Here is a 17,183-nt window from a genome sequence, read left to right on the forward strand (position 1 = left end):
AAGGTCTTATACGACTTATAATAAATCGACGAAGGGCGAGGTTCAGCCAGAAGACTGATCTTCCACCTAACCCTTGAAACGTAAAAAAAACATATAATAAACTATATATGTATACAAAAAGGGACTAAATTTAAGAAATAAAAATTAAAAAAAAAAACAAAAGGCAGCAAAATAAAAAATCGAATTGAAGTTATTAAATTATTAAATTCGGTCGAGGCCCAAAAAAATTTTAAAAAAATGTATAATTATGTAAATTTACTCAGAAAAAGCAAACCGACTTTCTATTTTATTTTATTTTATTCTCCCCCGCAGAGGTAGACAGTCATATAGAATGGGATTCCTGGTGCTCACATTGTTGAGTCAGCAAATAGCGATGTAATTTGTTTTTAAAATTTTTGTTACTTAATTAACAGAATTCTGTTGGCAATTTATTCCAAATTAATGAACACAATGTACGTGAAAGAGTGTTTAAAAGATTCTGTTCTATGTTTTGGTACATCTAGTAGTCCCCGATATCTGACATTGATGCAGTGAATATCTGATCTAAATCGAATCTTACGGCAAAGGTAGGACGGAGTTTTTTGCACGAGGATTTTGTTGTACAACACAGCAGCATGTAACTGATGTCGATTTGCCATATTGAGCCATCCAACTATTTTAAGTTTGTACCCGTTGGACTCGCTGCATATATCGAGCTCTAAGGTGTGGCCCATAACGGACATCACAGTAGTACGGTTAGACGGATTTTAATGTTTTATATCTTTATACAGGGTGTATCAGGTATGAGTAGAAAATCAAAATTGTCCCATTCTTTGTGCTTCTTAAGATATGATACGATAAAGTTAAGGATTCACAAGTTTGAGTACTACTGGTTAATGAATTATACTAAGCAGGCTTTGCTTTGCAATTTGTTATTTGTTTCTAGTTTTGTAATTTTGTTGTTCAATTTTCACATTGAAGAGTGATAAAACAGAAGTGATAAATTTATTCGTATAAAGTAAACAACCTCTAAAAAAATATCTCAAAAATGCCTTTATGTGTCAAATTAAAGCTATATACATAAGCAAAGCCTGCTTAGTATAATTCTTTATACAGCAGTACTTAATCTTTCAAACCCTTAACTTTATCGTATCATATCTTAAGAATGGCAAAGAATGGGACATTGTGTTATAAGAATTTTTTATTCACAAAAATAACTCCCTATATATGCCCGTTCGAAATATTTAAGAATTTTGATTAAAACACAAAAGCTACTTAGTCAAATAAGTCAATTATCTCTTAAAAGAATTGAAAACGACTCACCGATTGGATGTTGTTTCCTTTGGATTTTACTTCGACGCTCAGCTGGAAAGAAAAGATAAATAATGTATTGTGACACAAAAAATAAATTAATACGATCATAAATTAATATAATCGATGGCATAAATATAGCACGTATTTATCACTTAATTCAAGTAATAAGTTTTATTTTTCAAAACTACTTTATCACCCCTAAATGCCCGCACATCAACTAAAATGCGTTATTAGCGACTCAACTTCCAAACATCCCCTCCTTAATTTATTGTGTGAAAAAGGAATACTGGAGGTGAACAGATTCTTTTATACTGTTTTTAAGAATACTATATATGTTAGAACTTTTGAAAATACTGCTATCGTGTACAAACCCTGGCCATTGACAGTCTACGCTAGTAAAAATTTCTTTTGCATTACATGTTGCCTGTACGTTAATACTGGGGTATCTTTTTCAGTTTATATATTCATCTCCAAACTCATGAAACTTTGGAATTCTAACATGTGTGCAGTCTATCGCACCGATGGCAGTTGGACAACGGTATCTCTCTGAACATAACAGTTTAGCTTCTGCAAAATCTTCAGCACTTCTAGGAAATCTAATGAAAATATTAGCTTTTTCCAAAACTGCATGGTTTACGGAAGTAAATGTCTTACAGACAGTACTCTGATAAATACCGAGTTCTTCAGCTACAGAATTTTGAAACCCCGGATCAGATAACTGTCGCAGAAAGATTTTCATCTGCTGTATAGGTGATAATGCAGCACCTCGCCTTTCACCACTATCAGTCAAAAAGTAATTTGCTAACCATTCAACATTTTCGCGATCAAACCGATATTGAAATCATCGTCTCTGCAATTTTTACGCACATTCATATATTCAGCCATAATTAAAAAGGCTTAAATGAATAGGAACTCACGTGTATGCCGTAGAGATTCAAAGTTGACTATACAAGCAAATGATGCAGGATGTCGACCTACCTTACAAATATGTAAGCAATTGCCATACTAGAAAAAGCAATTTCTTAGTTTATTCATAACATTTTAAGCATTCATTTTTAAGAAAATAATTCGACTAGAAGCAATTTCTGCACTTTTAAACAATTGCTAGCAGCAAGACTAATCACTTCAATTTTTATTCATTGGTTTTCAAGTATTTGCTTTGATTTTGCAAGAAAAAGCAATTGCTAAATTTTTATTCATTAGGGCCAATGTTTATGGAAATTAAAAAAATATTTATGGAACATTAAATCTTCATCAAATTTGCTTTAAAATACCTTTTATTTCATGATGATATCTCAATTCGTTCCTGAGATACGATCTTTTAAAATTTATATTTCATATTCATAACAACCAAAAATGCAGAGATTTATTTAAAAAATCATAACAACGATGATTATGGAAAATAAGAAATGATTTGTGGTGCATTAAATCTTTATTAAATTTGCTTTAAATTTCTTTCTATTTCATGATGATATCTCAATTAGTTTTTGATATACGATTTTTTTAACGTTTTCTTAAAATTTCGAATAATCAAACATGTTAAGTTGGATTTAAAAAATCATAATAACGATGTTTATGAAAATTAAGAAATTATTTATGGCACATTAAGTTAAAAGTTATGGTACACTTAGCCTTTAAATAGTTTAAAATTGTTCCCAATAGTTCGCAATTTCTCATTGAATCAAGAAAAGAAGTTAAAGTTAGTTTTAGTTTTAAATCTAACTAAATCTAACAATCTGGAAAGGATTTCAAACAAGATCCGTGGTCCTCACAAACAAATCCCTTCGACTATGAATTACCATTACGTATTCCGCATACTATTTACTACCACCAGGCGTCAGTTCAACGAGGGGATTTATTCTATGTATACTTTTACGATGTAGAAACCATTCGGTTTCGTCTAAAACCTATTGAAAATCAATGTTTACATGTAGATTTATGGGTTATATCATATGGGTGGATGCGTTTGAATGCAACATGTTAACCGATTTCGTTTCCCAGTTGTATAAAAGTCTATTTTTAGCAAATTCTATTTGTTTTCTTTTTTTTAGGTTATACGAATGTTATTCGTCATCGTGGCGGAATTTTTCGTTTGTTGGGCCCCCCTTCACATAATAAACACGTGGTACGTGTTTTATCCGGCTGCCGTGTACCAATATGTTGGAAGTACCGGGATTTCACTAGTACAACTTTTGGCTTACATCAGTTCATGTTGTAACCCTATAACTTATTGTTTCATGAATAGAAAGTTTCGACAAGCATTTCTTGGAGTTTTTCATTGCTGCAGGTAAGTAGTCGATCCAACTAACTAATCACCTAATTTGCTTTACACAGCATTATTACCCTGTCATTTTCGATACAATGAAATTAGAACTAGATGGAATAGCCCCTTGATTTATTACTGTTATTAATCAAGACGTTTCACATTAATAATGTATCAGGGAATTTATTTGTACACTCTTGATATGTTGAGATAGACCATGTAATATTTCGCAACTAAATCAGTAACAGACGAAGGCACAAGATATAACACGATATTCGTTCTATTTTCAATACAGGAAGCCCTTACGAGTTGTCAACGAGACCGACGGCATCCCCAGAGACAATCCGCGTAAAAATATTCAAACTTATATGCATCGAAGGTGTTCGTTCCATTTAGATTGCGTGCACTCGCAGTTTTGCCCATCCGTGCTAAATCCGACAACGTCAACATCTTTTCTCGTGATATTTTCAATTTTTTATTACTCAAGAAATAAGGAAATTCTTACCCAAGTATTTTTAAACTATTTTTCGTGGCTATTGAATTCGCAATTAATGAAGACATAGTGATGAATATGTGACATGTGTTGTGAATTTCTCGTATCTTGTTCGCTGTCAGCTTTGGGCGACGGAGAAGCACGTTATCCCACATAGCATCCTGTGCACTTATGCATTGAAGGCAGGAGCACTCACTCGACATGCCGAGGATCCCTGCAGGACATGGAACTTGGGTGAAACTCAAGTAGTATGACGTGGACGTTTTCATTATGTTCTCTATATACTAACAATTTCAAAATATTGAGTCTATTTAGTAACGAAATTATTTAACTAAAATAACCTTTTCGCCTCTTTGGAATGTATAAACATAGGGCTTATTCTCCTTGAAGAGATTTAATTAAATTAATCCACGTTCTCGCTCTAAAAGCCTTCTCTTTGTGACCATGTTATTCGATAACTTTAGATGGAACCATCTTTGATCTACGAGGCTAATAGTAAAATAGTAATTAATATTTAATTCGCGTAACGAATAAAAAAATCTTATTAGTATTTACACTAAAGCAAACATAAAGCTTTTGTAGCAAGTTGTATTTTGTCGTCGACAAGATTTATATTTTTTCTCAAGTCCACTTCAAAGAAAATCGATATTCCATTATCGTTTTTCCTCGGAAGGTTCAGAGAATACCTCCGTTTATTTTTGTACGTAGAGTTTTTTTCGAGAGAAATAAACAAAGCTCAACGTCCATTTTAGTTTTTATTCCCTCTTTAAATTTCTGGAAATTTAAACCAAAAAAAAAATAATAAAAAATAAAGCCTTTTGCGTTTGTGTTTTAGAATGTGCTGTTGGTGTCGAGATGTAGAAGATACAGGAACTCCCGGTAGTAATACCCGCAGGAATGGAAATGGGAAGATGGCGCAAAACAATTCTGACATTTCTGGAAATGATTCTACGGTTTACGTCGGTAGAGCGAGTACTTTAGGTAGATCTGGTAAGTAAATTCATAAAAATCAATTAAAAGTTACGATCACTTAATCTACCATATAAAACCGCTTAACCAAAAGTTCGGTCGAGCATTAATACTTCGGATTAGTGGATGCTTCATGGAAAACTTCGCGTCCGTGAAAATGCATATTCATCAAAAACCGCGCGAGATACTCAAAGAAAACTATACGCTCTCGCCTGAAAAAAAAAAGGACGAAAATAAAAATTTTATCCTGAAATTAAAAATTACAACGAGAAATTTTTTCGTTGTTTTCTTCATTTCCGCTTCCGTGCTTTTTTTAAAGGTCAGACGACGAGTGTTTATTTAAAACCACTCGCAACGTACTTGTACGAACTTATTTACGTAGTTAATAGGATTTGAACGAATTCCCAATGTCGGATGTGTTTGTGGTTTTATCAGGACGAGACCACATCCCCTTTTATATCACCGATGTTATTTCAGGAATCGGTCTGGAATTTACGGTTATCCCACCATCATCTGGTTTAAATTACATACTTATACATAGTTTTTGAATATAAAGTGTAAAATTAAAGTATTAAATTTTAAATTAGAAACGAATTAGGTTACATCGTGAACCAAGAAAACTTTTCAGAATCAATGTAAAGATCAAATTTTAAAGTTGTCTAGTTTGTATGTAAATTTAACCTTTTATTTTTGTGGGTGGATTTTGAAGTTTTCGTTTTTTTAAATAAATAATTTCCAAGAAAATTTCTAATAAGAAAATTAGTTCATGTTATGTATTGGTATTTTCTAAAATGCTCTTTCAATGAATTTCCCTTCACAATCAATCAATAAAATAATTAAGCAAGATTATGTCTCCACAACTGTACCAAATGTACATTTTTGAGTGATTAAATAATTTCCAGAAACTAACCTGATGGACAGTGACCATGTTACATCATCAACCCGTTTCTGTCCACTTCTGGACATAGCATATCGAGGCATCTCCAGTCCTCCCTGTTCTGAGCTATTACGACCTAGTTTGTTGCTATTCTTCTGAGATCATCTGTCCATCGAGTCGGTGGTCTACCCCGACTGCGTTTATCTGCTCTCAGTCGCCATTCCAGGATTTTCTTCGTCCACCTGCCATCTCTCAGTCTAGCCCGTGTACTTTTTGCATGTGTGTTGTGGCTTTTCTAACATTTTTCTGACTTCTTGAAGGTCTTCTGATATTAAGACTATACCATCCGCAAATCTGAGATCGACCATAATACCCTTATTTTCCCAAACTAAAGTTTTGAATGAGTGTTCTAGAACTGCCGGTCGTGAATAGTTTTGAAGATATTGTATATTGTATCTCCCTGTCGAATCCCACTTTTTAACCTCCTTTGATCATGATACAACTGGCTTTAGCTTTGGCCGTTATGGTCCTTTACAGAGTATATTTCTATCTCCTTGAATTGTTGGGACTACGATATCAAAAATGTGGTATTGTCCATGCCTCTAGAGGTGGCTCTAATGGTACTAAGTGGTGTGATGACGGAGGTAGATTTTCCTTAGTTTGATGTAAATGAGATGTTACAGTAGTTGGAAATGAAAAGTTTAAGGTTGTCTAACCATGTCTTAAAAAACATATCTTTGGCACATTATTTCTTCTTATCATGATATCACCGTATCCAAACTTCGTCACCAAAGATCGTACATAATTCGAAGGTGGTTGGAACCTCGTTACTATTTAGCATAAGACAAAAATATACTTCATGTATTAGTGTTAGCTAAAATGCTCTTTCAACGAATTTCCCTCCACAATCAATCAATAAAGTGCATTTTTGAGTGATTAAATGATTTCCAGAAACTGATGGACAGTGACCATGATACATCATCAGCCCGTTTCTGTCCACTTCTGAACATAGTATACCAAGACACCTCCAGTCCTCCCTGTTCTGAGCCATTACTCTTCGTCCACCTACCATCTCTCAGTCTAGCCACGTATCCGACCCATCTCCATTATAGCCCCGCAATACGTACGATGATGTCCTCCACGCCCGTTCTTCTTTTCACTTTTTCATTTTGGATACGGTCTCTCAAGGACAACCCTAACATGGATCTTTCCATTCTGCGTTGTGTCACTTGTAGTTTTCTTAAAATCGGTCTTAAATATGTCCCAAAGTTTTCCATAAGCTGCCCAACCTAAGGTTATTCTTCTCGAAAGCTCGCACGTCTGATTATCTCTACCAATCCGGACTTCATGGCCAAGGTATATGTATTTCTCAATGATTTCGATATTCTCGTTTTGGAGATATTGTATCTCCCTCTCGAATCCCTCTTTTTAACCTCTTTTGACCATGGTTACTAATTACAACTGGGATAAAGACTGCACTAGGGAGGAGGACTACCACCTATAGAAGAAAGTCAAAAAGTAGATAAGTACCAAGGTAAGATTGAATGGGGGAGATGAAAAAAATAGAGTATAGATCAGAATATTGGGTCCATATTGGACTGGGATTGGCTAAGAACAATGACTGAATTCATCATCCATTGTAGTCTGAAACGATCGGAAGTCTCCTTGTTGTGAACACCTTCTATCTACTCCTAGCAACACACCGATTTCACCAATGTTGGACTTCCGCACACCGGAAAGCTGATCAATAAGACTTTAATAACTTTCTTCGAGTTAACCAGGCAGATGAGTTTAGGCAGGTGTTATATTAACTAACAAACATTTGTTGAGTATTACATTGACCGTAACGGCGGTCCTTGCTCACTGTCGAAGAAAAATGGCAAATAGATGCGACCGTGCCAAAATCTGCATCAAATACTGACTCGCTCTGGGTGCATGAACTTCTCAATTTTTCTCATTCACATGGCCTTCGATGTGGAAATAGGCTTCATCTGAAAAGAGTGACCTGACAACAATGTTGTTGTAGGATATTGTATATTCACTGGGTGGAGGCTGCTCTTCGGGACATTTGGGTTGGACTTCGTAACAACTAGGCGCGATGTTTTTTTGGTAATCTCTTAAGCGGAGCATATTTAGACAGGCTTTTATCGTTATGGTCCTTTACAGAGTATATTTCTATCTCCTTGAATTGTTGGGACTACGATATCAAATGTGGTATTGTCCATGGCTCTAGAGCTGGCACTGATGGCACTAAGTGATGTGATCACGGAGGTAGATTTTTCTTAGTACTATTCATTATGTATTTGACGAGATGTACTTTGCTCCTCAGTTGTCTCATAGCAATTACAACATGATACCCACAAGACGTGAGTTATTCGGAGGACTAATCTAGAAAGGCTAGATACTTCATCTTACGTGATCTTGGAAAAGTTTAAGGTTATCTAACCATAAAAAAACATATCTTTGGAACATTTATTTCTTCTTATGATGATATAGGGTCTACATATATTCTTAATATTTCAAGCATAATCAACGTATCTAAACTTCATCAGCAAAGATAGTACATAATTCGAAATTGGTGGGAAGCTCGTTGTAACTCGTTACTATTCAACATAAGACAAAAATATAAGATCATAGAATTATGTGTACAGCTATGTTACGTATAGTATAAATTCATCCATACATCCGCGGACTAGATAGCTCTATACACTCTTATTCCTATGATTAATCAATATCGACCTCAGGTTTGCCGAGATGTAGGCGTGGTTCATTTGTACGGAAAGATGGACGTCCATCAATCGCTGCAGGTACTTGCGCATTGTAATTACCTGTTGATGATATATAGCCAGAAAGAAAACAACTCCGTCACAATCAAACTTTAAGAATCATATTATAAGTCCATATGATAACCTTTATAAATTTGGTTATTATTATTATTATTTTTTTAGAGATTCTGGTTTTGGAGGCAGAAGATCGTGTTTAGCAGCGGTTCGGATTGTCCAACTGTTGCAGGAGTATCGGCCTCGACAAGTGCTTCCCGACTAGTACAAGTGGTGGAGGCCGCTCCCGATGACGAATCGTTCCGTTTCAAGATAACTTGGCCTAGGATTCCACCGTCGGCATCCCAAGAACGATTCAACAGAACCCCTGAATTGATGTACTCGTAAACGGGTCGCATTCGTCTTCCGACGAGATCCGGAGACGTCCCCCAACGTTAAAACGATGGATGACAGGTTGAAACAAGATGTTACTGCGAAAAGTGATGGTTCGGTGTTGATGGATAACGCTAAACGTTTAAGGGCGGTTTGCTTTAACTGTAAAGGGATGAGTGAAAATTATACTACATCAAAACGAATATAAATAACTTAAATTAAATTATAAACGAATATAAATAAGTAAAATCAACGTTAATAATAAAAAAATCGATGTTTTAATCTGATGTATTATATATATTAAGAAAAAATAAGTAACTTTTTTTAAATGGCTGTGTTTACTCAAAAATAAAGATACCAAAATAAATCCAAATTTTGTGTCATTACTCGTTAGGGTGATACAAACAAATTTAATAAGAAAATTTTAGCAATATTACGATCCACGTGTTTCGAATGAAACCCCAATTTCTTTCATAATTGAGTACCTAAGAAATCGCCAAGTTTTGCACTAACCCGATGGGTATTATTTCTTCAGTGATTGACGGTTTGTGTTCTTCCTCTTGATGAGGGTGTGTTACCCAAAAAATAACAGAAATGATTTAATGAAAAACTCGTGGCCAAATTTAAGCTTATAACTGAGTTAATTGACGAAAGAATTAATTTAATACGACGTTTATATCTATTCCTATAGTGGTGTAAAAGAGGCAAAAAATTGGGACCAAACTGGAACCAAATTACGTAAATATGTTATTACTAGTAATAAATAGTATTATTTTTCCGGATCATGCTAATATTATTCATACACATAACTAAAGATGACATCAGCATTAAGACTGATTGAAATGGACGAGCTGTGTTTGAGACAATCTGCAAAGAAATCGGTATTGCAAGTTCTGCTTTTTGTCGAGTATTGCATTCATGCATCTCTTCATTCTTATCAATATTTTGCCGCATATGTGTAATACAATTTAGGACATGTAGTGTGTTATAATATATTGTGTATCAAGGGCAGAAAATAAGCATTAGCAGCCCGAGGCTATTAGATAAGGGCTGCTAATGCATTTCTGTACGTGTGACACACAACTGTTTTTCGCCTCCCATTAAACCAAACAAAATTGCAAAAATATAAAATAAAACTAATTTTATAAATCAATTAAGCAGTTTTGATTTCAACTGACGTTTAATGAAAAATTATGAGACGCGTCAAAAATGTCTGCAAATGTCAATGAAGACTAACTAGATTGTGATGAATAACTATAAAGTAGGGACGTTCAGAGTTTAGAATCCCAAGGGCCGAAAATCTAACTTTCAGTTATTTTTTTAAGGCTGATATGATTTACTTTCAGGTATGGGAGGCGAAAAATTAATTATCGTACCCGACGTTATCATTGCAAGTATGCAACCAATATCACAGTGCAATACGCATCGTACGTAAATCGCGTATTGCATTAAAAATACTGTGAAATTGGTTGCATACTTGCAATGATGACGTCGGGTACGATAAATAATTAACACACTGTATACTGAATATAGGGTAAGTATATTTAAAATGTTGTTTACAACTTTGATTAGATTTAACGTTGCATAGCACCCTTAGTGCCTTGTTTTGAAGAAAGAAAAGAGAGAACTAGAAGCATTCGGGTTTAGCCGCACGTCTCTCAAGACGGCTAAACCCGAATGATTCTAGTTCTAGGTCTTGTGTTAATTCTAGTGATAGTGCTAGTGTAAAACTAGAACTAACACTAGACCTAGAACTAGAAATATTCGGGTTTACCAGCGCGTCTTCAGACTTTTCTAAGTTCTTGTCTGAGACGCCCGGCTAAACCTAAAACTTTTTAGTTCTAGGTCTAGTGTCAGTTCTAGTTAATCTATAAATACTTTTTTTTTGATTTAATCCACTTACCTTGCTTATAATTTCGTCCATTTACCCATTTTGAATTAAATACAACCTTTAAATCCAATTAATTATGTGTTTTTCATTAAAAAACTTAAATTCAACGCCAATTTTGACAAGCACCTGCAATATTTGGATCTTAATCACCATGGTAACCGAGTCAAGTTGGATAACCTTAAAATAATAAAATTTGATTTCGATTTTTTATCAATTCTAACCTAATTTTTATTAATTTTAAAACAATTCGAATTCTTTACGATTATCTCGCATTCCTAACAAATTCATTAATTGTAATTAATTTAAATCGATTCTAATTAAGACAAATAAATTAAAAATATCTTTTTTTGATTTAATCCACTTACCTTGTTTATAACTCCCTAGATAAACCAATTTTGAGTTAAATACAGCCTTTTAAACCAATTAAATAAGACCTTTTCCTTAAAAAAACTTAAATTCAATTTTGATCTTGACAAGCACCTGCAATATTTGGATCTTAATCACCATGGTAACCGAGTCAAGTTGGATAACCTAACAATAATAAAATTATAACCGTTAATATTTCGTGTTATATTTTAATAACACTGTATAAATAAAAGCATAGAAATGTGAATTCTTCCAATGACGTCACAGCAAGGCTTTTACGGGGGTAACGTTCATAACAACAGACTTCTTGGAGTTGGATAACCTTATATAGTGGACCTTGCTATGTATCAAGAGACAACAAAGATATGACAAAAATTTAGGCATTTTGGAACAAAAATCTAAAAAAAAATTCGGTCCTTAAGTGGTTATTACTCATTTTCTAAACGAATGTTTCATTTAGATAAGGATTACCGTTTAAAACGTTTGCGATAAGATAAAAACCTGGAAATACACTCTCCAGGTTAAATTCCTACTTTTACATATTAGGAAATTGGATTTGTAGCACAGCGACCTCTCACGTTCCATAGCAAAATCACCCCACCACTCGCTCCATCCTTCTTTATCACATTATTACATCGATTTATCTCTCTTTGTTTTTACGTGCTCACAATGCGTCAAGCATTAGTCAGTTAACTAGTAAATTCGTGAATACACGAAGTGTTTTTATCACTTCGGCTCCAAATTTCGTTTTCCTTTAAAGAAAATTAGCGAAAATGGCTGTTGGTGAAGTGGAAAAATCAGATTCGACGCCGGTAAGTTTGTTTTAACCTCGTTTAAGTGATAATTTTGATGGAATATTCCGATTTAGCCCAGGGCGTTGTCACTGTTTGTTTATTGTTGTTTAATTATTTTTTCTTTTTTAGGTGGAAAACGATCCTCGCCAGTTAAAATTGTCGGGGCATGTTGGTTTCGATAGTCTTCCAGATCAATTAGTCTCAAAAAGTGTTCAAAATGGGTTTAATTTTAACATCATGTGTATTGGTATATCTAATCTTAACTTTGTTATGAAAAAAATAATATTTTTTAATTATATTTTAGGTGAAACTGGTTTAGGGAAATCCACTTTAATGGATTCTTTGTTTAACACAAATTTTGAAGCATCTCCAAGTCCACATTCTTTACCAACGGTTAAACTAAAAGCTCACACTTATGAACTTCAAGAAAGTAATGTTAGATTAAAGCTAACCATTGTTGATACTGTTGGTTATGGGGATCAAATTAACAAAGAAGATAGCTTTAAAGCTATTGTGGATTATATTGATGCTCAATTTGAGAATTATTTACAAGAAGAGCTAAAAATAAAGCGCTCGTTATCAACTTATCATGATTCTCGCATTCATGCTTGCTTATATTTTATTTGCCCCACTGGGCATGGTTTAAAATCAATCGATTTGGTTTGTATGAAAATGCTTGACCAAAAAGTTAACATAATTCCGATTATCGCCAAAGCTGATACGATCTCAAAGAATGAATTACAAAAATTTAAATCAAAAATTATTACTGAACTTCAAACCAATGGTGTTCAAATTTATGAGTTCCCTGTTGATGACGAATCCGTTTCAGAAATAAACACCGGGATGAACACTCACATCCCATTTGCTGTAGTTGGTAGCACTGATTTTGTGAGGGTGGGTAATAAAATGGCAAGAGCCAGACAATATCCTTGGGGTACAGTTCAAGTCGAAAACGAAAGTCACTGTGATTTCGTAAAATTACGCGAAATGTTAATTCGCACTAACATGGAAGATATGCGCGAAAAAACCCATTGCACTCATTACGAATTATTTAGAAAAAGACGTTTGGAGCAAATGGGATTTAGTGATGTTGATGCAGACAATAAACCCATTAGCTTCCAGCAAACATTTGAAACAAAACGCTCGAATCATCTGCAAGAATTGCAACAAAAAGAAGATGAGATGAGACAAATGTTTGTTGTACGCGTCAAAGAAAAAGAGGCGGAGTTAAAGGAAGCGGAAAAAGAACTTCACGCAAAATTCGATAAATTAAAAAAGGATCACACGGAGGAAAAGAAAAAACTAGAAGATTCTAGGAAGAAAATGGAAGATGAAATTATTGAGTTTCAACGAAGGAAGCAACAATATGCTCAAATGGGGTCTTCTCATCATACACTTACTTTAGGGAAAAGCAAGAAGAAATAAAAAAATTAATTCAAAATATGATACCAAAGTTGATTGGAAAATATTGGATTTAAAGTGAAATCATTTTTTGGATATTTTCTTTTTTTATTTATTGTTGCATTTTAGATCTTCTATTTTTTAAGAGTTTCAATTCATTCGCAAAATATTGCTATTAATATTAGTGTATTTCATAAACTTTATAAAAACGTACAATATTAGGAATATTATAAAAAAAAATGAATCTTGATAATAAAGTATAAGTGTAAAGCTATTATTTTATTTAATATCTATGTATTATATATTTTGAATTAAATTTTTATATCCTGATCCTACAATAACATAAAATCCTTGTAAAATTTTCCAAATTTGATTAACCCTTTGTGCCCCAAAAAGTCAAAAATTTGGAAACTTTGTGACAGAATTAAAACGCTATCAAAATACGCTCATTTCAGGAGGATAATGGTACTTGAGAGTACCATCAGACATTAAAATAAATTAAACGAAAACTTTTATTGCCAATATAAAAATAATACATTTTTTATTACGTTAGAAAATAAGTAACACTTGCTTTAGCTAAATCACATTATGATATTCAGAAAAACAGATTCTTTCATTACAACATAAATAAACATTGCATGCAGTACATTTTGAGTGAGGTCTACCTTTGGCAGAACAATTTTTACAACTTCTTTCTTTTGAACTTGCGCTACGATATTTTCGTGGATGCAGTAAATTTGAATATTTATTTATCAGACCTGTAGCTACAGAACAACGAAAATCTGATAGAATATTGAGAAAAAACATATTGAGCAAAAACTAACATTTTCGCATCTCTTATCAATCTAAGTGTCAAAAAAGATGCTAATTAAAAAATTCCTGGAAGCCGTGTTTATTGAAATTAAGAAATGAAACTTATTTTAAAATGAAGCTTAAAGTTTTCTGTTTAAATCGATGTATAATAATCGTTGGGTTGAATATTGAGTTAAAACTAACATTTTCGTATAACCTAAAAATGTCAAAAAAGATGCTAATTTAAAAATTTATGGATGGCGTATTTATTGAAATGAAGAAATGAGACTTATTCTAAATTAAAGCTCAATGCTTTCTCTTTAAAATGATGTATAATAATGGTTATGTTGGATCATAAAAATGTGTAGAAAAAAAATGTTGAAATTAAACTTACATTTTGGTATAACCTAAAAGTGTCAAAAAAGATGCTAATTTAAAAATTTCTGGAAGCTGTGTTTATTGAAATTAAGGAATGAAGTTTATTCTAAATTAAAGCTTAAAGCTTTCTCTTTAAAATGTTGCATAATAATTGTTGGGTTGGATTGGAAAAATATTGAGAAAAGAAATGTTGAAATAAAACTTACATTTTTGTATAACCTAAAAGTGTCAAAAAAGATGCTAATTTGAAAATTTCTGGAAGCCGTGTTTATTAAAATTAAAGAATGAGACTTATTTTAAATTAAAGCTCAATGCTTTCTTTTTAAAATGATTTAAAATTACTGTTTAAAACTACCTGTACTTTAAAGTACCGTCGGGACACAAAGGGTTAAATGATTCAAATTATCAACCTTTTATATAAACGATTGAATTTGATATAATTTTTAGGAGCTTTTGAGAAACTCTACTCTATTTTTTAATTCAGAGGAGTATTTTCAAAGTGATGCGGCAAAAAGGGGTTGCTTTCTTTGAAAAATTGGTGAGGTTTAAACAAAAATTGCACTAGGAACTAGAAACACTCGGATTTAGCCACACGTCTCTAAAGACGGCTAAACCCGAATGATTAATAGATAATTATTGATATTGTTAATAGCAATATTTTGCGAATGAATTGAAACTTTTAAAAAATAGAAGATCTAAAATGCAACAATAAATAAAAAAAGAAAAGATTCAAAAAATAATTTCACCGAATGTTTCTAGGTCTAGTATTAGTTCTAGTTTTACACTAGCACTATTACTATGTAGAACTAACACTACTAAAAGACTACCAATAAAACTGAAAAGTCCAGTAACAATGCGTAGAACTATTGTAGTTGTAACATATTTTATGATACCATCCCATGTATTCCATAAAGCTTCTCCAACATCAACTGATAGCTGAATATTTTCTACCCCCATAAAAGAATAGATGAGATATATTCTGATCCTGTGGGATATCCCTGAATAATCTCGCACCTGAAACATATACATACATCCATGTCCAAAGATGAAGACTCATGAAGTTTTTGTGATTAAAGGTTCTTTTTTTTTGATAATAATCTTTATTGAATGCATAAATACAAAGAACTTAAGATTAAAATATGTATACTGCTTTGATTATAACAAAAATGTTGCTCAAGGTGAATAGACGCAGATGGAAAGCGATAATGTGAAAGTGTAACAAAGATAGATATATTATATGTCAGTACGCTTCTATATCTATCTCACTTCTATCAGTACACCCATTATATGGCAGTACGCTTCTATGTCTATCTCGGTTCGATCACCTTGCGCAAGCTATCTCTCTCGTTGGCTCAATCCATATTAAATATAATCAAAGGTATACTGCCAGTGGCAAAATAAGTGTCCGATTTCACGAAACCTACCAACGTTGCGAAATATAAGTTACAATTTTGTGTTCCATCAAGTGATACGTCAAAATTGACATTTGCATGTTGTCAAAAAATGTTAACGCATTATTATTAAAAAAATCTTACTATTTGTAAAAGTACCAATGTGGCAACGTAATGAAATCGTTTTAATGCTAGCTTTGTAATGCTAGTAATGCATTACACATGAACATTTTACTTACCATTCATTAAAGGTTTTAGGCTATAAAGGCATGAAGTTAGACACACTTTTAAACCATAAAAATACTGTTTTATTGAATGTGTTACACTTTAAACTTTCCTATTCTCTCTCTTCAATGACTCTTTAGACAGTTAACGGTCCCTGGCCTCCCTCAATCTCTGGATCTTAATGTACTCTAAAAACATTAGCTTCTTGTAACTTTATGTTATTGAATAGTAAGCTGTTTTCGCCACCAGTATTCTTCTGCCCTTGTCTCCTGGCTACCCTTGTGACTCCATCTATCAAATGCTTTAGAATAATCAAGCAAGCAAAATAGTGCAACACCGGTAAGATGCTGATCGGTCAGCATAGGAATCACCTTTGACTTTTTCCAAACATTTCAGAAATTGACAGTTTAATAAGTAGGAATTGACAATACCTTTTATTTGAGGAATTACATGTGGGTAACAATAATTCATCATTTTAATGTTTAAGCCACCTGAAGCATTGCTTCTTATTTCTTTTGTAATAACATTCTTCATACAAAAATCATACAAATCAATCTCAATGGGTGATTTGATTCGCTTCAGCTAGATGCTTAGGAATGCTGCCAGCTACACGAGTTATAACTCCACATTTTTTCAACCCAACCCAAGGATTTGTTTGGGATTGTATACTTAATTATAATATTGCCATGATTTGTCTGCTTTTAGTACCTACTCTAAATGTTTTATAAACATTATCACAAGTTTTCTGCAAGTCTTTTAGCTATTAATAGTTGTTCATTCCTTCAAGTGGGATATGACACCCATGCTAGCTATAAAGGCGAGACACTTTTCCGGGAAGTCTACGAACACGAGAATGACAACTGTATTTCTGGGAGAAATACCTAAATTTGCACTAGGA

At 33.2% G+C, this 17,183-nt stretch overlaps 2 protein-coding genes and 1 long non-coding RNA gene across 4 annotated transcripts in view; 2 read left to right on the forward strand and 1 right to left on the reverse strand.

The window, feature by feature from the left end:
- The window catches only part of LOC111415524 (cholecystokinin receptor type A-like), a 107,643-nt gene extending 98,238 nt beyond the window's left edge, over positions 1–9,405 (forward strand). Inside the window, exons 8-10 of the mRNA XM_071199760.1 lie at positions 3,345–3,580; positions 4,885–5,039; positions 8,844–9,405. Of these exons, the coding sequence (XP_071055861.1) occupies positions 3,345–3,580; positions 4,885–5,039; positions 8,844–8,878 (426 nt within the window). The 3' untranslated portion in view covers positions 8,879–9,405. The remainder of the gene's footprint in view (positions 1–3,344; positions 3,581–4,884; positions 5,040–8,843) is intronic.
- Positions 1–11,717, reverse strand: part of LOC139431672 (uncharacterized) — a 107,986-nt gene extending 96,269 nt beyond the window's left edge. The window contains exons 1-3 of one of the 2 annotated variants that reach the window (XR_011641726.1): positions 11,304–11,717; positions 10,951–11,115; positions 1,303–1,344 (exon numbers count right to left, since the gene is read on the reverse strand). This is a non-coding gene — a long non-coding RNA (uncharacterized lncRNA). Of the gene's footprint in view, positions 1–1,302; positions 1,345–10,950; positions 11,206–11,303 lie in introns of those variants that run through there. The other variant, XR_011641725.1, reaches the window with a different exon arrangement.
- Positions 11,718–11,970: 253 nt separating this feature from the next.
- On the forward strand, positions 11,971–13,773 carry LOC111415516 (septin 2). The gene is made up of 3 exons (XM_023047242.2): positions 11,971–12,116; positions 12,228–12,345; positions 12,403–13,773. The coding sequence occupies exons 1-3, from the start codon at positions 12,078–12,080 to the stop codon at positions 13,521–13,523; spliced, it is 1,278 nt and encodes a 425-aa protein (XP_022903010.1). The 5' UTR covers positions 11,971–12,077; the 3' UTR covers positions 13,524–13,773.
- The last annotated feature ends 3,410 nt before the right edge of the window (positions 13,774–17,183 follow it).

This window comes from Onthophagus taurus, chromosome 11 (genome assembly GCF_036711975.1).
Source record: "Onthophagus taurus isolate NC chromosome 11, IU_Otau_3.0, whole genome shotgun sequence".
NCBI lineage: Eukaryota > Metazoa > Arthropoda > Insecta > Coleoptera > Scarabaeidae > Onthophagus > Onthophagus taurus.

Bases quoted from the DNA above. Each gene is read 5' to 3' on its own strand.
- LOC111415516 (XM_023047242.2), top strand. From the start codon at position 12,078: ATGGCTGTTGGTGAAGTGGAAAAATCAGATTCGACGCCG. The intron at 12,117-12,227 runs GTAAGTTTGTTT...TTTCTTTTTTAG, and splicing joins AAAAATCAGATTCGACGCCG to GTGGAAAACGATCCTCGCCA. The intron at 12,346-12,402 runs GTATATCTAATC...ATTATATTTTAG, and splicing joins TTTTAACATCATGTGTATTG to GTGAAACTGGTTTAGGGAAA.